This window comes from Aulonocara stuartgranti, assembly GCF_965226115.1.
Source record: "Aulonocara stuartgranti genome assembly, chromosome: 3".
Taxonomy (NCBI): domain Eukaryota; kingdom Metazoa; phylum Chordata; class Actinopteri; order Cichliformes; family Cichlidae; genus Aulonocara; species Aulonocara stuartgranti.
In genome coordinates, this window is record NC_138941.1 from 13950121 (window position 1) to 13971814 (window position 21694).

Below are 21694 nucleotides of genomic sequence, written 5' to 3' on the forward strand. Positions count from 1 at the left end.
TGTTGGAAAAACTACGTGTGACAGTTTCCTGAGGAAGACTAGGACGATGAAGAACAGTTACAGGCCTCACTGTCACATCATCATAGTGTCCGAGCTTTCTGACCAGGTCTGTGGTGACAACACTGAGGAGGATCTTCTATCTGGGGATGTTAAACTGGTGTCATGAATGAAGTTACTGTGTAACTGTAGTGTAACTGTACAGTAACTGTGATGTAAAGCACTGTTTGGTTTTTGGCAATGTTTTCAGGAGCCTCGCTCACAGTCGGGCAGCTGCTGAAGGAGAGGCACCACCACCTGGAGAAGTGGAACAGGAAGAGGAAGTAACATGAAGTCACAGCTCGCTGGAGTTACGGATGAAGTCGAATTTAACGATCTGCTGTAAAGAGAGAAAAGGATGTTCTAAACCCAAAATGATTTGTTGCACTTTTATTGACAGCACAGATTCCTACAGTACAGTTACTGTCTAACATTAAACATGCCCACAGCTCAGACCAGCAGCCGTGCGTCTCTTTGTGTACGAGCAGCAACGCCTGAGCAGGACACCGAGGCTCCTCTGGGCTACCAGCCGTACGCTCTGGTCCACACGGCTTTCTTCTTGAACTCTGCAGAGGACTTGAGCGCCAACAGAGCAGCTGGAAGGAAGCACAGGAGAGATCAGAGGGATCAGAGAGATCAGAGGGATCAGAGAGATCAGAGGAATCAGAGAGATCAGAGGAATCAGAGAGATCAGAGGAATCAGAGGAATCAGAGAGATCAGAGGAATCAGAGAGATCAGAGGGATCAGAGAGATCAGAGGAATCAGAGATCAGATGGCTGTTTTGAAGGCCAGATCATTTGTTTCACCATGATGTTTGAGTAAACCTCTCTTAAAGTCAGTGTTGGTCAAGTTACTTGAAAAAAGTAATCAGTAACTAATTACTTCCCCAAAAAGTAATCCTGTTACTTTACTGATTACTTATTTTCAAAGGTAATTAGTTACTTAGTTACATTTTAAAAACACGATTTACAACCTGAAGAGGTGATAAAGCGATAGATCTTTCAATTCTACTTTTTCTGCATAATCCATCATACAAAATGTAATCAAATGGAAAAGTCTCTTTTTAAAACTTGTTTTATTAGTTTTAATCTTTTAACTTTATGCATCAAGCAAAAATTTAATTATATGCAACATTCTCTGACTGGAAGAAACATTTAAACCTATTTTCTGCACATTCCAGCACATAAAATAAAATATTTTGTGTGTTTACACTCACTCTTTCAAATAGATGCAAGTAAAACACAGCAGAAAATAAATAAAGTCACAGACTCAGCGGTCCTGTTGCTCTATTTTCACCTGTAAAGCAGGACTGGGGCAGGCGGAGGTTTACCCTGGTGCAGGTGAGCTGCAGCGGTCAGTGGAAGAAGTGACTTTCGCATCACGTAGTGTAACACGGTCATAAATCACATCTTGTTATAACCCCCAAACCGTTCCTGTTATACCTGACTGTTAGGACCTCCAAGCCTGTAGTTGTGTTCATTATCAGTTAGAGCCCCCCCTCATTGTTCTTCTTCTTTGGTGCAACCCTATAAATACAGTGCACCCCTCTGGCCCCTCCCCTTTTCTACAATCCCCCTGTGGGAGCGCTGGGTGTCATTTCTTTCCAACACTGTAAAACACACATATAATGCATATTTAGCCACCCTGATGTTCCTGATTGCAATTTTAGTTCGGTTATCGTCATCATTATGCCTGTTTTTGTTAGATGCTATAAATGTGTAGTATGTGTGTGCCACAGATGTGTTCTAGGGAACGTGAACGCATGAATATATACTCCTTGCTAGCTTGGAAGTTGTGGTGGGTTGAGCTAACCCTCTTCCTGTTACTGTTTGTATTTGGTCGTAGGAGCTGGAGCGGGCAAGCTATTTACTTGGAGGTCTTTCTTTTACCTTACAGTAGCTGCTCGGTGCTTACTCTGAGGTTTAGGGTTTTTTTCGCTGTAAAAAGAAGTTTTCTTCCCACACACAACGGACGCTAATGTTTGTCCCTTTTTATGGAATCAAACTCAAAGTAAGGTCAGTGCTTCCACGCTTTAAACGCTGCACGCTCATACTGATCCACTGTTGATCTGCACACAGCTGTTGTCACTAACGTCGCACTCGCTTACATCACTGTCGTGAGACGTTCTCGCAAAAAAATCACGGTTTTAGTAACGCAGTAACGCAGCGTTCCTACGGGAAAGTAACAGTAATCTAATTACCGTTTTTGCAATAGTAATCCCTTACTTTACTCGTTACTGGAAAAAGTAATCTGATTACAGTAACGCCTGCTCTTTCCACACCTTGTTTTCTGACAGTGCTGTCAGCTGTGTGTCAATAAACATGGTGCCTTAGTTCTCATGTAAAGACGGCCACAGATGAGGCCTGTTAGCAGAAGCTCGTTTGGCCAAAAACAATTACTGCTAACAAACATCACTGCAGCTGTGTATATAGAGCCGAATCACAACAGTCCCCCTCTATGGTAACGTGATATTGTGAGATAACCTGCAGCAGTGCAGAGAAACCCTAACAGTCCAACGACCCTGTCTGAGGACGTGGTGAGGGAGGAGCTCCGACACAACCAGGTTCATGGAGGCTATGATTGGTTGGACTGCTCTGTCTCTGTGATCACTGACGGAAATATTTCAGTAGAAACTACAAACTCCATGTGTCTGAGCTGAAATTCAGGCTTCTAACCTGAACGCACACATTTGCATCCACAGCAGTGCGATGTAAGCACAGAAAGCTGTGCGTGGATGAGTAAACCGCTCAGAGAAGAACAGTGCTGCATAAGAACCAGTGCATGAAACACACGACGCATTTCACAAGGAGACCCGAACATACAGGCTTTACCACGAAGCTTTAGCTTCTGGGGCAAAACCAGTAAAGAAGAAACAACAACCCCGCCCTTCGATTTTAGATGGCCTATCACTCCACAGCAGAGACGCTGTCGTTCCCAGTTGCTTCCACTCTGTCACCTCAGCTGGAGTTTGTGTTCAGGTGCCATCCTATCAGCAGCACGTGCTGTAGACGCTACCAAACACCCGGCTGCTCGGGCTTTTACACCTGTGGCCACAGAAGTGACTGAACACCTGCACTCAGTGGTTTGGAGAGGTGAGTGCTTTTGGCTTTACAGTGAAGTTTTTACCTGGAGGATGTAAGAACCTGACAAAACTCAGGCCAGGTCTTAATTTCAATGAGACCTGCACAAGGACAGTAATAATAATAATCTAATTAAACTGTTCATTTAGGTGTGATTTAAATCCAGCTCAGCTGTGTTCAAACAGGATTTCACTGTTTTGATTTCATTAAGCACTTTGTGGAGACAGCAGTCTGTGGGTAGTGCTGCCATGCGGCTCAAACAGAGTGTGTAAGTAGGAAAAAGGCTGCTTTGTTCACCTTTGGCTGTGCTGACCGTTGATGCTGACACGCTCTGCTCAGGAGCTTCCATGATGCTGAGCAGCCAGTCTATGAACTGAGACACACACGGGGTCATCCCTTCTGCACGTTTACAACGAGTGAAAGTTGAGCTAAAGTTCAAAGTTCACAGCGCAAACACTGACCTTGGGTGTTTGGCTGCTCCAGGGCTCCTTGTCCAGGAGCCGAGGGAGGCTGTGGGACATCGCTAACAGGCACTGGGACAGGGCGCTGTCCACCGACGACTCCTCGCCATATAGACCGTGTGTTAGAGCCTGAGGCTTGGGGGCTGGCTGCCATGGAAACCACTGGACCCGGATGCCAAAGAGGAGTGGCATGATGTGGTCACCCCAGGAAACTACTGCAGCAGCAAAGAGCTGGAACAGGAAGTCGGTGGCCTACAGAGCAGACTCAGTTAGAAACACGACACAGAATCTGCTTCCACCAACTCAAATACACAGAAGAAGAAAACAGCAGCAACCTTTCCTCTGCTGCTGATGCTCGAGAGCAGCCTCGCTGCCATCATTGCAGTTAACATGGCACCGTCATGGTGGACCAGCATTTAGCTAAGCTCAGCTGCTGGGAGGAAGAGGAGGATGTGTGGGAGTCACTGTGGGTCACTCAGAAACATACCGATCTGGTGTCTCCACACTGGACGTCTGTTACGCCGTAGGCAACATTTCGGATATGTCCCATCAGCTGCAGGAGCCACTCCATCCGTCTGGAGATGCCTGTGACAAAGAGCGAGCTCAGCATGCTGACTAAATGACAACCACCATGATAAAACACACAGGTGTCAGTCGTCTGTTAGATCAGAAGAGATCCACTTTCCACGCAGTAGGAACGCCTTCCTGTCTCACCTGTGTTGATGCTGGTTGCCAGGCGACACTGGTAAAACGTCTGCAGGAGGAGCCACCCCACTCTGCGGCTTGGCCAACCACGGAGGACCCCAGCAATGACATCATTAAGACTAAGGAGGGGCACTCGTCCCTGAGAGGTCAGGTAGGCTAAGATGAAGCAGGTCTTCTCCATCTGAGTCTAAACAGAGCGCAGAGATGTTAAAGCCACAGCACACGCCCCTCCCTGAGCCTGGTTCTGCAGGAGGTTTCTTCCTGTTAAAAGGGAGTTTTTCCTTCCCACTGTCACCAAAGTGCTGCTCATAGGGGGTCATATGATTGTTGGCTTTTCTCTGTGTTATTACTGTAGGGTCGACCTTACAGTATAAAGCACCTTGAGCCGACTGCTGCTGAAGTGAACAAAGTAACCATGTGAGGAAGACTCCTCTAAATTACTGAAAGCGTAAATACTATATGGTTACATTTGGTCAAACTGAACGTTTACTCCTTTTAGAAATGCACGCTTTCAGAGTGGGCCCCCTGCTGGGCATTAGGAAGAATGCAGGTTTTACTGTCCACACACTGACAGCTATAAATAATAAAGCAATATGAGCTACAGGTGACTGGAATTAATTCCATTTCTCCTTCCACTACGAGACCAGCAACATGTGTTTTACCCTGTAAACCAAATGTACTTCTGCCCACATGGAAACAGTGGACGTGGTCCCTCTGTTCATTTTCTGCTGGGGTTATTAAGACTGTACCTCAGAGACTTTCATGATCCTCTCAATCTCTGTGTCAGACATCTCAGACAGACACTTGGCCACGCCCACATACAGATCCACTTCATTATCCTGAAACAAATGTACAAGAAATCAAACACAAACATAAAAATTGTTATTTTTTAGTTAAAATGTCTCATTTAAACAGCTTTGAACCTGTGTTCATGTGTTAAAGAGGCAAAGCTGGATGCCAGCAGGGCCCAGCAGCAGGACGAATAAAAGGCTTTCATTGTTAGACTGCACAAAGTCAGGGTTTCAAAACAGACAAAGACTGATTGAAGGAGATCAGCTGGTTTCACAGAAAGGTGAACAGACACCAGCGCGCATATATCATCAACTAAATTATTCCAGCCATTCAAAAGCTGAAATGTAGCCACACTGGCATCAAGTAGCATGAAACACGACCACTGTGCTGTTCTTCAGACTGAGGAGATTAATGCTGCTCAATGTGAAGACTACAGAGGATTTGGACAAAGGCTAAAATGAGTGTAACTGCCCGTGATCCTCACACAACTATTTGACTGTTTTCCTGTTTACTGTACTTTGAGAATGCCTAGATGTATAGATCAGCTCTCTCCTGTGAGTCTCAATGTGACGGCCTGTACAAACAAAGGTAAAAGGAGGTCTGGAGTGGCAGAAACAGCGACAGCTGTGTCACAGAAATCACTGTCAGCCAGAGCGAGCAGATGTGCTGGTTACAGCTGCATCATGGACCAAGAGGTCATGTGACCATGGTCCAGAGGTCGTCTTCTACGGGCAGAATCAGCTTTAAATGGACTGCAGCAAACTGTAAACACTTCTCTGACCAGGTGCATCAAACGTGACATCCTTCCTCATGAAGAGGAGGAGGAGCAGACCCTGCATCTCTGATGGGATGAAGGTCGTTAGTGTCTTTGGAACTGGCACACACATCTGTCTGACTACAGCCAGACTTCATCGTGACCTGTGTCTCACCTTTCTCCAGCTGAAAACATCTGGCCTATTAAGCAGCTGTTGTCCTACATCAGACCACCTGCTCTTCACGCAGTGCCACAGTTACTCTGCACACACAGAGGGAATGCTCTGTGTCCATTCACTCAGTTTATCCAGCTGATACGTCCTGTGTGTTCTGCTACGGATGTAATCATGACTGCATCCTGTTTTTATGTTTGCAAACTTAATGTTGTCCTAATAAACCCAGACAGCCACCCCACCAACACATGTACAAATGTTTGCATGTTTCACTGAAGCACCCAGTTTGTATCCAAGAGTTCGACAGCTTTAACTTTTGAGTTTGACGACATCAAACGAACACTAACAGGAACCTGCTGCACATCATGTCTTTGCACTTGTTATAAACCTGACTGGCATTTCTATCAGGCCTCCTCATCCAACATCCATCAAGATAATTATGTATTACTTATGTCATTAATATAATAACTGAGCACAGGAAACAGATATGTGAGATACAGACAGGGAGGGGCCAGAGCTCCCTTTGAAGTGAGCTGTTACTGTAACTGTTACAGTTGCCACTGCTGTTATTATGATGCTGTGTTTAGCCCGTGTTCTTACAGCTGAGCTAACGATGGGCTGAAGCTGCTGTGGTGAAGAGAAAAGCTCATTTCCAGCCGAGCTCTGAAGCTCTGCACACCTACAGCATGTGTCACAGCTTCTTGCTTTGAATGAAATGGGTTTATGCTCCTGTTCGTGTCTGTGGGTGGACGGGAGCATCAGAGGATATCAGGATCCCCGAGCGTAAAACCAGGGACAGAGCCATGTATCAAAGAAAAAGCTTCAGCACTTAGACTGCACCTGGATTCGGTCGGGCAGGAAGGTGAAGATCTTCTCCGTGGCAGAGCAGAGGATGGTCCAGCAGCTGCTAGAGGGGTTTGGGAGGGCCATGGCCTGAGCCAGGCCCCGCAGCACAGAACCACACAGGGACGCGCGCTGGGGTCGGAGGTCCTCCTGAAACTGCTGCAGCCCCAAACTCTCCACATACACCTGGAGCTTGTCCTCAGTCACGTGCTTCATCCACGAGCCCAGAGTCTCATAGAGGTGGGCCCGGGTCTGGTACTGGGGGAGACAGACAGCCAGTAAGGATCTCAAAGCCTTCATCATTGTAACAGGTACTGGACTCATGCTCTCCTACAGCAGTGACGAGACAGACTGCATGTGTGTCACGGTTAAAGAGCATCTGTTCAGCTTCAGAAGCCAAACGCTGTTTATTCAGACGTTTATTCAGCTGCTGTACGACTGAGAAGCAGCTGAGCTCAGAGGTGAGGCTGAGATGCTCCTGTTACCTGTTTCTGTTAGCTGTTCAAATATAAGCTGGACACCAGAAACAACAGATTAAAGTGGACCAGCCTATACACCTGATGGAGAACTGAATATCAGCTGTCACAGCGCTAATACACAACTGGACTTACGCTGAGACTGTGGACCAGGGGAGGGGACAACCAGGAGCCCAAAAAGAGAGCAGCGCTGTGGGAGGACTGGGTCTGACAGGCTGCCAGTACAACACACTGGTGCTGCACATCCTCTCCTACAAAACACAACAACAACACAGACTGAACAGGATCTGTGGCTGTGCTTCACGGACAGCACTGAGCGACAACTCTTACCAAAGCTCATCCTCATTAAAGGAGACAGAGCGGCGCTCCAGTTGATGGGCGGATACTGGAAAGAGGCGCCGACTGACGCCAAAGCGGTGAGAGCGGTCTTAACCAGGCCTGGATGGGAGGCCTGAGGACCTGGGCCCAGAGAGAGGATGTTACAGAGTTACAGCTTCAAACACAACGACCTCTGCAGATGTCACAAACCTTTGTGTCCAGCTTCTGCGATGAACTCCGTCGTGGATCTGACGACACTTTTCTCTGAGAGGTAACTGAAATCTGGAGGAACTGGGAGTTGGATCAAAGTAGTTAGTGCCCAGTAGCTCCCAGCATGTGTGTGTGTCTGTGTGTGTCTGTATGTGTGTGTCTGTATGTGTGTGTGCTCTAAGAGCTGAAACTTTATGAGGAATGAATTTTAAAGGATTACTGATGCTGCATCCAGCTCTGCTCCGCCCACTGACACCTGTGTTACCTGCTGTGTGACTGTGACTGCTGCAGATGTGGGCCAGATGCAAATGTCCCAGCAAGCAGGCGCTGTTGGACTGCAAACCGATGGCTCCAGAGAACGTGACGATCTGCAACCAGAGAGCCGACAAGAGGATGAAACAGACGCTCCGAGGTGAGGCGAGGGGAAGTATGGTGTGTAGTAATGGGAGTGAAGTCATATTTGATAAGTAAACTCTGACCTGTGTGACGGCCCGAATAACTTCATTCAGCCTGTTGTGCTGCTTGGACACGAGCTCCGTCTCACTCTTCAGCTGCATCAGAGGAGAATCAGCATCAGTCGGTAACTTTAGCTGCAACTAAGGTGTGTTTGCATCTCTTTGTGAACACGGGGACACTTCACATGGCTCCACACATCTGCACTTCTGTCACATCTTTTTAAATGCTGGGTTTGCCAGTGTGTTCCTATGGTAACCATGGTGATTCCTAAAACCTTACAGGGTCACATGAGCTCAATCCTCCTCCACATGCTTGAAACCACCAAACAAACATCCTGAGAAACAGCAGCTGGTGACGACATGTTTTCAGGGACTGAGTGAAGCACATGCTGATGCTCAGCTCCAACAGCTGCAGGCGTCTCACCTGAATGAGGTAACTCTCTGACCCCACCAAAGCCACCAGCCCGTTGACAGCAGCCAGCCGCTGCATGGTGGGACAGCCCTGTAACACAAAGGCAGCACGAAGGTCAGCGCTGGGACCCCAAACATCATTTCACGTGATTGGACATCGTTTACATGAACATGAACGTCAGGTTTTGTACCTCAGCCAGTAAGATTTTGATCCAGGCTGCGAGCAGGTGAGGGTGGATGTGCTCTGCTTTGCCGTGGCCGCACACCGACAGCCCGTGGACCGCTAACCCCAGAGCCAGGGAGAAGCCCGGGGTCTGGGGACACAGGGTCATCAATAAAACCACAAAGAGCTGCTGGAGCCAGAATGACCTCCATCAGCTACCTACTGACCTGCTGGCTCTCCTCAGTCAGGCTGCGCAGCGTGTCCATCACCTCCTCCGCCTTGGCGGCGTCAATAAGACCTGCGCTGAACGCTGAAACGCTCACACACGCCACAGAGTACGCCAAGACCTGCACACACACACCACATGTGAAGGTCAGTGAAAACTTTGTACGGCACACAGTTTTCAGCCTTCACCTCACACTGGCCGTGAAACGTCTCCACCTTGGACAGCTGCAAACAAAGCTTATCTGTGTTACACTTTTTATTGCTCTACAAGGTCACGACGACACGTTTTTACAGCTTACACAAGCCGAATCTGTTCCAGTCGTACAGTAAAGATCATAAGATGCACCATTTTAGTGCTTCGAGGTCATAGGTCAAAGTTCACACATCACCATCAGGCTCAAAGTTTTAACTCTTCATGTAGCAGAAACTGTCTTTAGTAGATAATTCATCAAAGATCTGGACAGAACTAAGTACTATCTCAGCTTCTTCTATCACAAGCGTGTGTGAGCAGACAGTTACAATCAAAGACTTGATCCTGTATCAGATTCAGGACCTCGGCTCTGTGTCAGCGTGCGAGCCGTGTGCAGGGCTGCTTACCTCCTGCTCCATGCGTCCCCGCCCACTGCAGTCCTGCAGGTTGGCCAGCAGCTTGTCGAGCGTTAGGCTGACACGGACATGTCGACTCCTCTGTCCACTGCTGCAGAAGGCAGACAGCACTAGCCCCAGACCCAGTATGCAGCCAGTGCTGAGGAAAGAAGGCAGAACATGGAAAGACCACGTTTAATATGCTAACCGCTGTTTCACTGTTGAATATCCTAACATGCTTCCAGATGTGTCTGTGAAAAAGAGTAAATGTGCCAAACGAGCAGCAGCATGAATGCAGCCTTGGTAACGGCTGAATCTCCCGTTAACATCATGTAATGTTTCTGGATGATGGACGGATGCCACACAGGGACACTGTGTACACTCCACACACTCCTTCTAGCTGTGAGTGACACTCTCTCAGCTTCCTACCAACCGTGTGATGTCAGTGTGCATTTACTCTATTCATAAGAGGACCTACTTGTATTCCAGGTTGGGGTTGAAAGAGGAACCTTCCAGAGCATCCAGAGGGCCAAAGAGGAGATCAGCATCCTTCTGAGCAGACTCATCACTGACAGAGGACAGAGGCAGTCAGTAACCGTTACGCTGTTGGTTCACATCAGAATCTCCTCCTGCAGACTGTACCTGAGGCGCTGGTGCAGCAGGGTGGACAGCACCATGCCCAGACCGAGCCCAGAGTGGAACTGGATGGCCTGGGAGTCGTCTGCGGCGGGGGAGCCCGGGAGGCCGGCCCGCAGTGCCGACAGGATGTGGGTCAGACTGTCCCGCTGCCACACCACGAGCACGGAGACGAGCAGCGACAGGGCGAGGCTTGCACAGGAGCGCGCTATGGTGCTCGCTGTGTTCTCACCCGAGTAGGAGCGCTGAGGAGGCCGGCAGCACAGGATGAAGGTGATCAATGCAAGAAAGCAACTTTCTATTCACAACAACTGTCACAGCGTTTAAATAACTCGAATCATCTGCCAATCACGGCTTCTGATGAAACTCACGTGTAGAAACCAGGGGAAAACTCGTCCTGTGGACTTGAAGCTGCTGCTGCTGATGCTGAGCAGGGTGTCCAGCACCATGGTCAACCAGCTTCCTGTGGCCACAAACTCTGGTCCAGCCTATCAAGTCCAACAGCACTGAGCTAAGCATCTATATGATTATGAAATAGCAAACAGTGTGTAACAGGACCCTGCGGTGTCTCACCCCCAGGCTGCCGTCACCATCAGTGGGCAGGTTGCTCTCATACTTGGCGAGAACAGCAGCGAGGCCGCTCAGAGCCAAGATGGCGTTTCCTTGAACAACAGGACTGTCCCTGAAACGATCCACAGAAAGTCATTTCACAGTGCTCGCATCAGGTTACTCTGCACAGCTCACCAAACGTTTCCCTAAACAGAGCGACCAGCGGACTCACTTTGTAGCAGCTTTGATGACATCTGCCAGCTGATCTCTGGCCCTGTGTCAGAAACATGAGAAAAATACATTAAAAAGATGAAGAACGTGAATGCTTCCCTCCATGCTTTCTAAACAAGTCTGCGCTCCAATTCATCCCACAGATGTTCTGCTGGGTCAAAGTCAGGACTCTTTGTAGGCCAGTCAGGTTCTTCCTGTGCACACGTTCATGTTGGGAGCAGGAAATCGTCCCAAATGTCTTTGTATTTGGAAGCATTAACAATTCCTCTCACCAGAACTAAGCAGCTGAGCCCAACCTCTAAAAAACAGCCGCACTATCATCCCTCCACCACCAAAGTCAGACCAGTACCAGTCTCCTGATAACTGCCCAACCAGACTCCTCCATCTGCGAGACGGAGAAGCGTGAACACGACATTTTACAACTATGCTTGTTGCATCCGATCACGACACCGTCCAGGAACTTCCTGAGCTCCTGACAGCGACCCACAGACTTGATAACCTGTGACTGACATGCCTGAAAACCATGATTCACTCTCTTCATGGTCAGGAGGGAGAGCAGGTGGTCTACTGGTCAGGAGGTTGCTGGTTCAGAACCAGTTTTTTTGGCTACATAGTGCAGATGTTACCACAAAGTGTTGATGTGAAGTTTGGCCCACACAGCAGGGATACACACACACACACTACAGTCATTACAGTAAGATTAGAGACGATGTACAAAAGCACTACCATTTATACACACAGTCTACACATATACAAGCAAGCATGAGTGTGGGTCTCACCACAGCCAGGCACAGTGATGCTTGTACTGCAGCTCCTGTGGATCCTCTTTGCCTTGTTTCTGGAGCATCTCTAACTCAGCACGTCGACCCTGCCAACAAAAACCAAACCCTGAGAGGCCTTTACTGTAAGGTCAGAGGCCTCTGAGGCCTTTACTGTAAGGTCAGAGGCCTCAGAGGCCTTTACCGTAAGGTCAGAGGCCTCAGAGACCTTTACTGTAAGGTCAGAGGCCTCAGAGGCCTTTACTGTAAGGTCAGAGGCCTCTGAGGCCTTTACCGTAAGGTCAGAGGCCTCAGAGGCCTTTACTGTAAGGTCAGAGGCCTCAGAGGCCTTTACCGTAAGGTCAGAGGCCTCAGAGGCCTTTACTGTAAGGTCAGAGGCCTCTGAGGCCTTTACTGTAAGGTCAGAGGCCTCTGAGGCCTTTACTGTAAGGTCAGAGGCCTCTGAGGCCTTTACTGTAAGGTCAGAGGCCTCAGAGGCCTTTACCGTAAGGTCAGAGGCCTCAGAGACCTTTACTGTAAGGTCAGAGGCCTTTACTGTAAGGTCAGAGGCCTCAGAGGCCTTTACTGTAAGGTCAGAGGCCTCAGAGGCCTTTACTGTAAGGTCAGAGGCCTTTACTGTAAGGTCAGAGACTTTACTGTAAGGTCAGAGGCCTTTACTGTAAGGTCAGAGGCCTCAGAGGCCTTTACTGTAAGGTCAGAGGCCTCAGAGGCCTTTACTGTAAGGTCAGAGGCCTTTACTGTAAGGTCAGAGACTTTACTGTAAGGTCAGAGACTTTACTGTAAGGTCAGAGGCCTTTACTGTAAGGTCAGAGGCCTCAGAGGCCTTTACTGTAAGGTCAGAGGCCTTTACTGTAAGGTCAGAGGCCTTTACTGTAAGGTCAGAGACTTTACTGTAAGGTCAGAGGCCTTTACTGTAAGGTCAGAGGCCTTTACTGTAAGGTCAGAGGCCTTTACTGTAAGGTCAGAGGCCTCAGAGGCCTTTACTGTAAGGTCAGAGACTTTACTGTAAGGTCAGAGGCCTTTACTGTAAGGTCAGAGGCCTCAGAGGCCTTTACTGTAAGGTCAGAGACTTTACTGTATGCTTTTGTAACACCTGCACAAACCTCCATAACAGCGTAGAAAGCTCGGCTCATGAAGCCCCTCCAGGCCTGTGGCAGCAGGAGGGCACGGTGCCACTCAGAGGGCTGGATGTTGACCTGTGCACCAAAATACAGAAGAAGGAAACAGTTCCTCTTTCAAGCTCTGCGTACACGACAAAGAACAAGCGTGAAAGGAAAGGAAGGAGACATCACGTACTTCATGAACGAGGGCTGTCAGCGTCTGCTGGTAGCTGCGGCTGCGGCTGACCAGGAAGCGGCTGATGGGTCTCCCAGCACGATCGGTCTGCACAGACAAACTGTACGACAGGAGCAGCCCAGCTGCACCACAGACAGAAAGGGTGAGTTATACTGGTGCTTCCAACAGTAACATGTTGGTACACAGACACACTGTTCAGCACGCGTGGGTTAGAAATCTCCACCATGTCCTGGCTTCATGAAAACCACACAGATTAAATCTGCAGATTATCTTCATTTTCCAAACCTCTCCTCAGAAAGACGTCCCTTCCTGTAGCTCCACATATTCTCCCTTCCTCACCAACTTAAGAAACATAACTTTGATATGCTGACTGACAGATTTGACCCATGTGAAAGGCAAAGCAGCTGACATGTTCATAGTCACATTCGACGACACCACACAGTCGATGTCACTGAGACCAGCTAAATGAGCTGTTACTGGGTCACCTGCTAGTCCTGGCTTCAGCCCAGGCTGCTTGTTTTTCTCGTAGGTCTTGAGCATGAACGACGGGATTCCTGCCACCGTTTTACCCCGGTCTGAGCGGAGGTTACCCCCCCTCAGGGCTGAGAAGTAGATTCCCCGTGGCATCTGACTCATCTCCTGCCTCACCAGTGACGTCAGGAAGAGCTCGAAGGCTGGGAACATAAAAGAAACACCATCAGTGCACCATCATCAGCATTACTCAGTATCACATGCAGATGTGACAGATCCACGATCTCTCCAGGGAACCAGCAGGAAACACAAACACCTGGTGTCTGTTTCTGTGCAGGTATGCTCAAACAGCTCAAACAGCTGTGATGTGGATGGTTGTGAACAGTTGTGCTAAACAAAATGTTTTAAATCATGTAGCATACACGTGTTCCTAAAGTATCTTAGCGGTCCCAGGACTGCACTCTCCTGCACAGCTGCTTTCAGGGTTACAGCCTCCAACGCTCCTGCTGCCACTAAGACCACTTTGTTCTTGACCTCTCCAGTCCCTGCTACTCTGGAAGCTGAAGCACCCCCGGCCCTTAGCCCTACTACCGGGTCGACGGGGCTTCTAGTCCATATGTGGCGCGGCTGTTTCTATACACTACAGCTTCCTGGTTGTGCTTTGAGTTTATGCTATCCCAGCTTGCATCTTACATCCTGCTACTACGTGGTGGAAAATGTCCGTAGCACCTTTGCACAGTCTGCAGCCGTGGTAGACTCCCTCCTACCACAGCTCTAAGGATCTGGATCTTTCTACCAGTCATCTGGCTTCTCAGCATCTGTTTTAGCATCTGCAAGGATGTGGCTCTGACTGATCTTCATCCTGCTGGCTCTGGTATACCCAGGTGGATCTCACTGACTCCTCCCACACAGCTTGATGTCATCCATCTACAGGATGACATTTGATGACATCACCTCTTAGTGATGAGCTGGCTTTGGGGATTGAAGCCTGTGCAGACAGAAGCTGGGACGTTGTCTTTGTACACTGCACACTCCAGTACTGTCTTCCACAGGTCCTGATGAATATTAGCAGTGCGCTGAAGCACAGTAACTAGCAGGTCAGTGTGCATGAGTGGGGCATGGAGTCAGGCTGGTCTGCCTAGTCTCAAGTGCTCTTGTACTGTCAGAATGACATGATAGCAACGAACCAGGAGCCTGTGCTTGTGTTGTTTCTAATGCCTTTCAGAGTCGTGTACTGGCTCATGTGCCTCCACAGCTTCACAGAGCAGCTCCTGTGTCGTGGAGAGGCGAGTAATCGGGCCGTGGTTTGATGGTTCTGTCCTGTGTTCGTGCCTTTAGCATTCCCCATATCTATAGACCGCTGATCACTGAACGCTTCTTCCAACAGTAGACGTGGATTATGTCGGGTCCCGCTGTGGTCCCCAGACTCATTGTTGGATGTCTGCTTTGTGATGTCGACTGCCTCTTGCTCTCTCTCGTGTCCTGGATGGATCTCTAGAAGCACTTTATTCTGTCGGGACCACAGGATACAACCTGCTGGTTTGTTGGCTGCTCCGGTTTACCTGGAAGAACAGACGAGGTGGTGAGAGTCATCAGCTTCACATAAGATGAGCCTGGGACGGAGAGATCCTTCTCATCTTCCTCCTTTTCTTTACTCTGTTCATCTTCTTCGTTTTCAGGCAGCTTTGCAGGTGGTCGGGCCTTCAACCAAAGAGCAGAGCAGGACGATTCAAACAGAGAGCGGACACACGGCGGCGTACAGGAATGTTTCTGAACACGCTAAAACAACTGAAACGGTCAGCTTCCTCATTAACTAGTGCCGCATAATTACATCCGACTAACGTCTGAGGACAATTAATAAAGAAACATTGCAAAATGATCTGGCTAATATGTTAGAAAGCACGAGTCAGTCAAACTGCTATGATGTTGTTATGAGAGTGGAGCAGGACTCTTAACTGCCTCAGGAAGGTGGTTTATGGTGTGGTCTGTTTCAGGAAAGTCTGCCAAAGCCCTGTAGCCACAGCTGGACACCTCTGGATCCTGTTACAACACAAAGGTGCAGACACATGTTTCTGTTTCCTACAAAATGATGAAACTTATGTGACATCACAGCATATTTGTGCATGTAGGAGTCATCATGTCAGCTGTGTGTGTAGATACAGTATATACAGACCTCGCTCAGAGCATAAGTCCACAGAATGCTGACCACCTCTTCTTTTAATTTCTAAGAGCAAAGACAAAAAATAAGAAGTGAATTTAATGCACATTTAACACACACACACACACACACACACACACACACACACACACACACACACACACACACACACACACACACAAGACAAAGCACTAGAATCAATAGAGGATTCCAACCTGTTTCTTATATATTCTGCAGACTTGTTACTCATTATTTTTTACATGTATTCTGTTACTCCCCAACACTGTGCACAGGTCCTGTGGCTGCAACCCAAAAGCATCCCTATCAGCTCTGTTAGCTCCTCAACACAGAGCAACATGAACGTTACGACGCACCTCGTACTGCTCTGATTTAACTGTGAGCTGAGGCACCAGAGCCAAAAGCTCAGCGATGGCTTGAACCACCTCTGGCTGTGAGTGACAGCTGAGCTCAGGCCAAACAGTTCTCCATGCTGAGATAATATCCACCACCTGAGAAAGAAAGATTTGTTTTAAGACCAGAACTTTGGAAAAGATTCAAAAGTTATGATCCAGAAAAATGATGATTCCTGAATTTAAAGAGACAAATGGAGACAGACGAGGTACCTCTGCTCGACACAGCTCCTGTAGTCCCTGCAGGACGAGAGCAGCCGGGGTTGCCAGGTCTGGTCTGTTGCACTGTTTTAAAGTGAGTGAAATGGCAGCCACCATGTCCCCTGCATGCTGGTAAGGCCTGGTTAACACACACATCAGCGTGAACAAAGTGGGAAATGTGTTTCTTCTAATTTTGTTACCATTTTTATTTAAGAAAAAAGCATTAAAAGTGCCAGGACACGTGTAAGTAAGTAAATGCCAAACACAGCTTCTTATCATTGCAAACTCTTATGGCTGCAAATGTTTTACAATAAAAGCAAACGTAAGCATTTGTGAAAACAACGAAACAGCTCAATGATTTGCTAAATTTGTACTGTAGCATATATCCAGAGGGTTTCCCAGGTTTTCACTAATGCTGCTAAAAAAGCTGCATGTACATGTTAGCAGGCGTAACAGGCCCCGGGAGGATGGACAGTGTGCACCAGCTGGTTAGAACAAAGGAAATAATCAAATAAAATCATCGTTTTATTTCATCAACACACATAAAGGCCAGTTCACAAAAACTGACAAGCATTAGCTAACAGCTAACATGTAAAGGACGTGTGCAGGAGCCTGGATGCAGCTTGTGGAGTTTATATGATCAACATAGTTTTTGGGTTAAAGGTTAAAACTATAAAGTTATGGCTCACTTGCTTAGAGTTGTATTATATGGGAAGCAGTGCTTACAGACTGACATAGTTGGATTTCTTTTGCTTCAAATGTATGCTTTTATTTTGATAGTCTGGCAGAGACAGGAAGTTAGCTGCCTCTCAGTCTCTCTGTTTGAACTGAACTTTGTAAGACTTTGATCCTTCTGGATTCAGGCACGTGTAGCTGCTCTGGACATTTGTACGGAAACATTTAAAACTGGACTCCTGCTGATTTTTGGAGAAACAGGGACTCAGTGGAGCGTCGAGCTGAGGCTTCATTCACTGCAAAGCTACAAAGTGCATTCATTTATCTTAACAAGCAAAGTTGATGTGACTGAAAAAACAAATATTTCTATTTTTCTGAACTTTCATCAGCTTGCTGAGCAGAAACATCTATGAAGAGTCCAGTCAGTGATTATTACTCATTAGAAGGGAAGATGAAGAATCCTGGTGTTGGAAGCTCACACTGTCTGCACTGTGCATGCAAAGTCCACTGAATGAATGAACCAGTGAATGTAGGAAGTGCCCACTGTTTCTGTAAGTATGGGAGGACCCACCTCTCTCTGCAGATGTCCCTGACACAGGCGGCCCTGGCCAGGATCTGCTCCCACTGGGCGTCCCTCCCCAGCACCACCCTGCTGTCCTGCTGGCTCATTAGACGCTGCAGCTCTGGGTAGACCCGGTCCTTACAGACATGACCAAAGCAGCACACAATCAAAGACAAACAGAAGCTTTGAACACATGAATATGACATTTATAGTAATGCCTTATTATTGCAAACCTGTTTTTTCCACAGAGCGGTCATGAGGCGCAGTCCCACTGCTCTCAGCTTGGGGGAGCCGGCCAGCATGTGCAGACTGTGCAGCACGATCGGGAAGCAAAGCTGGAATATTACAGCACATATGATCAGAGCCAAGTTTACAAGAGAAACACACGGTTACAGCTGAAGAAGGCAGATGTTAGACGATGACTGCTGGTTTGGAGAGTCCAGCTTCCTGACAGAGTGCTTTATACTACAGAGCACTGCATCTATCCCACACAGAGGCTGCTGTGGTGGAGTCCAATCCCAGCTCCTACAAACTGGGTACAAGAAACACTGTCTGTGTTCACACAGAGAAAACTGTGTGGGAGACGTGGGAATTTCTCTTTGCTCCTTTGTCAAAGTGCTAAACATCGAGAGGGGAACATTTCAGTTATTCGCTGTTATTGGTGGATTGTGCTCACAGGCTGGTATTTGGGACACGCGGGTCCCTGGTTTTTAAACTCTAGGAGCCTCCTGGATGAAGAGAAGCTCCTCAGACTACATGACCTGGATGACCCCACAGATAAAAGCTCACATGTGTGTATGATGGACTAAAACACACTGTGAGCGCTCAGATGAAGTAGAAAGGTGCTGCTGATGTTCCAGCCCCGTCTCCAGACGCTCACAGTCAGTACAGGTTCTTCTTAGTCGTGCTGCGTACCTTATGAGTGCCGAGGTTTGGCAGGCTTGTGAGAACAGCGTGAGCCAGGACGGGATTCTTTTCTTTGGTCAGTTTGAACAAAAGAAGCAGCACGAGGGGCGGGACCTGCAGAGGGAAACACCCACATCAGCAAACACACCAACCAAACATTAAATGCACTTTGTCAGACCGTACAGAGGCTGCATCACTGACCTGTACGTGCACACGTTTAATGCTGTCGAGCCAAAAACATCACTTTGAATCAACATCACTGCAGTAAATCATCATTAAGGTTTCATAGTGGTTAGCTTCTGGCTTTTCCTGTAACAAAGACCTGCTGCTGCACGTTTAACATGACAAGTACGAGCGAGCAGAGATCTCCAGAGGACTCAAATATGCCAACAACCTTCAACCAGTGCATCCAAACACCAGTGTGTGCAGCACTCTGGGAGCAATTAGAGCAGAAGGTGAATCCTCTGGGGCCCGGTGCACGCTTGAGTAATGAGGGGTAAACTTCACACTTCATCTGCAGCTAGTGACTCCAACACAAGTCCAGAGAGAGGTCTGTCCCCTTAGAGCACTCCCTAACCTCTCCCTTTATACGGCAGCAGATCAGCAGCAATCACACAGCAGTGACAGCTTTTATCTTCCTGCTGATCTGAACCATTTCAAAGTCATGTGTTGGTGCCAAAACACCAGGTTATCAACATGTGTTTCCTGCTCTTAGAAAGACAAACACAAGCTAGCTGCCTTACATACAACATATCTGCATGTCAGAGGGAACAACATGCATTACTTTATATTCAGTCCACAGATTTAAGAGAACAGTTGTGTGGGTTATCTACCTGGCAGGGGTCGGCAGCAGCGACAGCCTGGATTGCTTTCAAAGCCAGCTGGCAGATGTTTTCCTGACCCATGATGATGAGATAAGTCACAATCAGGACAAGAGAGGAGGACAGGCGCTGGCTGGACGACAGGGCGGAGCTGACCGCCAACAGCCAATCGGTCGCTGCTGCTGGATTGTTGGCCACTTTGCGCAGTACCGACAAAGACACGCTGAGCTCACTATACCAGGAACTCAGATACAGAGGCAGTGATGGGGCAGGCTGAGGGAGACAGATTCACGAGAAACAAATGATAAAGAACAAAGAGCAAAGCTACAGATGCACCATGAATGTTAATGAAGTGTAATTTAAGGATCAAGCAAAGCATCCCAGAGGAACAACACTCCAGAGACTGGATGCTGACCCTGAAGAAGAGGCACTAAAGACAGCCCTGTTGCTATGACACTGAGAGGGAAACAGTATTTTTGGATGGATGTCGTCTATGCTCTAATGCTCTGTCCACTCACCACCTAACACCTACCTGCACTATTGTAACAGTGTTTCTTTACGTGGCTACACCTCAAAGAAAGACTCCAAAAACTGAATGTGAGAAACAGGCCTGGGGCTACCTGCTAGGCTACCTGCTGGGTTACCTGTTGGGTTACCTGCTGGGTTACCTGTTGGATTACCTGCTAGGCTACCTGCTGGGCTACCTGTTGGGCTACCTGTTGGGTTACCTGCTGGGTCACCTGCTGGGTCACCTGCTGGGTCACCTGCTGGGTCACCTGTTGGGTTACCTGCTGGGTTACCTGCTGGGTTACCTGCTAGGCTACCTGCTAGGCTACCTGTTGGGCTACCTGCTGGGTCACCTGTTGGGTTACCTGCTGGGTTACCTGTTGGATTACCTGCTAGGCTACCTGCTGGGCTACCTGTTGGGCTACCTGCTAGGCTACCTGCTGGGTCACCTGCTAGGCTACCTGCTGGGCTACCTGTTGGGCTACCTGTTGGGTTACCCGCTAGGCTACCTGCTGGGTCACCTGTTGGGCTACCTGCTGGGTCACCTGCTGGGTTACCTGCTGGGGTTTATCCGTGGGCCTGCTAACTCTGTGCAGCAGGCTGTGAGCCAGCCTGTGGTTGGTGCTGTGTGTGTTCTGGTCAGACAGCGGCTCAGTGAGACCCAAGCAGGACAGGAGCTGCAACACAGGGAGAATCAGGACCGGACTCAACCAGGGCGACGCCTCCGCTTGTTCAGGGACCAAACTCAGTGCTGTGTTAAGAGAAAGAATATCTCATGTAGGACACAAAGCTCTGTGAGGTTCCAACCATGACCTGCACAGGACCTAGTTTTGTTCCCACTAATTCTTTCACTGCTTCAAAGTCTCTTAAAGGAAGCTAAAGCCAGCAGAGCTTTGTCCAAAATAATCACTTTACCAAGTCTGAGAAGGCTGGTCAGCTGATCTGAAGGGGCTTCCAACGAGAGCAAGGCCACGCCCATCACCAGCTCATCCAACAGCAACTCCTACAGAAAGCAAACAGCGATGCCAACAGGTCAATACAGGCCGCAGGCCACAGAGGCCCGAGGGCTCACACATTACAGCACTGACTGGTTCACAATGGGGGACATTTGACCCACATGTGTAAACCTCTCCAGGTACACAGAGACACGGGCAGCGTGAGCGCGCTAAAGTGAGACCCGCTTTGATTTTCAGCCATCATGGAGGACAAAAGGTTTCACACCTGTTCAGGCCTCAAACTCAGGTGTGCTCTCCCTGGTAGGAGCAACAAGGCTGAAAACACTGAACCAAACAATGCTACATTTCTACAAAGTGTCTTTGAGTGTCAGATATTCACATGTCAGCTCGCTGCAGTGAGTGAAGAAGCTGATAAGCATTAATGCCAAATAAGCCACTGCTGGGAGTCCAGGCTCAGGTTTGGAGCAGAGACATTTGCACACGTAAAACAAAAAGCATCCCTTTTGTTTGCTTCCATATTTAGGCTCGCTCACGTTAACCAGCACAGCAGCGCGGCTTCTTTATCTTTGCTGGTGTCTGTTTACAAACAGCCATCACCTGACAGGCTGGAACCAGCTGCTGTATTAAGCCGATTATTGGTCTGCAGTCTCCGTTGAACTCGAGGCATCGCCGACACGCACACAGCAGCTGCAGAGCCAGCGCCGCTTTCTCTGGTTTCCACTGGTCTCCAGAGCTCCCAGTTAGATCTTGGAGCAGAGCGCCCACAAATGCACACAGCTCCAGGACTGCCTCCACGCTGTCCACCTGCAGGGACAGAGAGGAGAGGCTGACATAGCTCCATCCTGCTCT

At 48.5% G+C, this 21694-nt stretch overlaps 2 protein-coding genes across 3 annotated transcripts in view; one reads left to right on the plus strand and one right to left on the minus strand.

The window, feature by feature from the left end:
* hacd4 (3-hydroxyacyl-CoA dehydratase 4) overlaps positions 1–491 on the plus strand; it is a 6658-nt gene extending 6167 nt beyond the window's left edge. The window contains exon 7 of the mRNA XM_082525980.1: positions 248–491. Within this exon, the coding sequence (XP_082382106.1) occupies positions 248–324 (77 nt within the window). The 3' untranslated portion in view covers positions 325–491. The remainder of the gene's footprint in view (positions 1–247) is intronic.
* The window catches only part of focad (focadhesin), a 28528-nt gene continuing 7245 nt past the window's right edge, over positions 412–21694 (minus strand). For both annotated transcript variants that reach the window (XM_082525978.1, XM_082525979.1), the window contains 37 exons: positions 21443–21649; positions 20805–20892; positions 20447–20640; positions 19395–19655; positions 18571–18675; positions 17889–17990; positions 17665–17792; positions 16431–16557; positions 16182–16316; positions 15823–15873; positions 15606–15689; positions 15212–15350; positions 13664–13852; positions 13179–13300; positions 12986–13078; positions 11883–11971; positions 11105–11146; positions 10897–11005; positions 10695–10811; positions 10330–10568; positions 10166–10255; positions 9700–9847; positions 9105–9224; positions 8906–9028; positions 8728–8805; positions 8328–8399; positions 8114–8216; positions 7849–7929; positions 7651–7779; positions 7456–7571; positions 6842–7102; positions 5033–5122; positions 4293–4470; positions 4066–4163; positions 3579–3830; positions 3415–3490; positions 412–632 (listed from right to left, as the gene is read on the minus strand). In XM_082525978.1, coding sequence (XP_082382104.1) covers positions 559–632; positions 3415–3490; positions 3579–3830; positions 4066–4163; positions 4293–4470; positions 5033–5122; positions 6842–7102; positions 7456–7571; positions 7651–7779; positions 7849–7929; positions 8114–8216; positions 8328–8399; positions 8728–8805; positions 8906–9028; positions 9105–9224; positions 9700–9847; positions 10166–10255; positions 10330–10568; positions 10695–10811; positions 10897–11005; positions 11105–11146; positions 11883–11971; positions 12986–13078; positions 13179–13300; positions 13664–13852; positions 15212–15350; positions 15606–15689; positions 15823–15873; positions 16182–16316; positions 16431–16557; positions 17665–17792; positions 17889–17990; positions 18571–18675; positions 19395–19655; positions 20447–20640; positions 20805–20892; positions 21443–21649 — 4710 coding nt within the window. In that variant the 3' untranslated portion in view covers positions 412–558. The remainder of the gene's footprint in view (positions 633–3414; positions 3491–3578; positions 3831–4065; positions 4164–4292; positions 4471–5032; positions 5123–6841; positions 7103–7455; positions 7572–7650; positions 7780–7848; positions 7930–8113; positions 8217–8327; positions 8400–8727; positions 8806–8905; positions 9029–9104; positions 9225–9699; positions 9848–10165; positions 10256–10329; positions 10569–10694; positions 10812–10896; positions 11006–11104; positions 11147–11882; positions 11972–12985; positions 13079–13178; positions 13301–13663; positions 13853–15211; positions 15351–15605; positions 15690–15822; positions 15874–16181; positions 16317–16430; positions 16558–17664; positions 17793–17888; positions 17991–18570; positions 18676–19394; positions 19656–20446; positions 20641–20804; positions 20893–21442; positions 21650–21694) is intronic.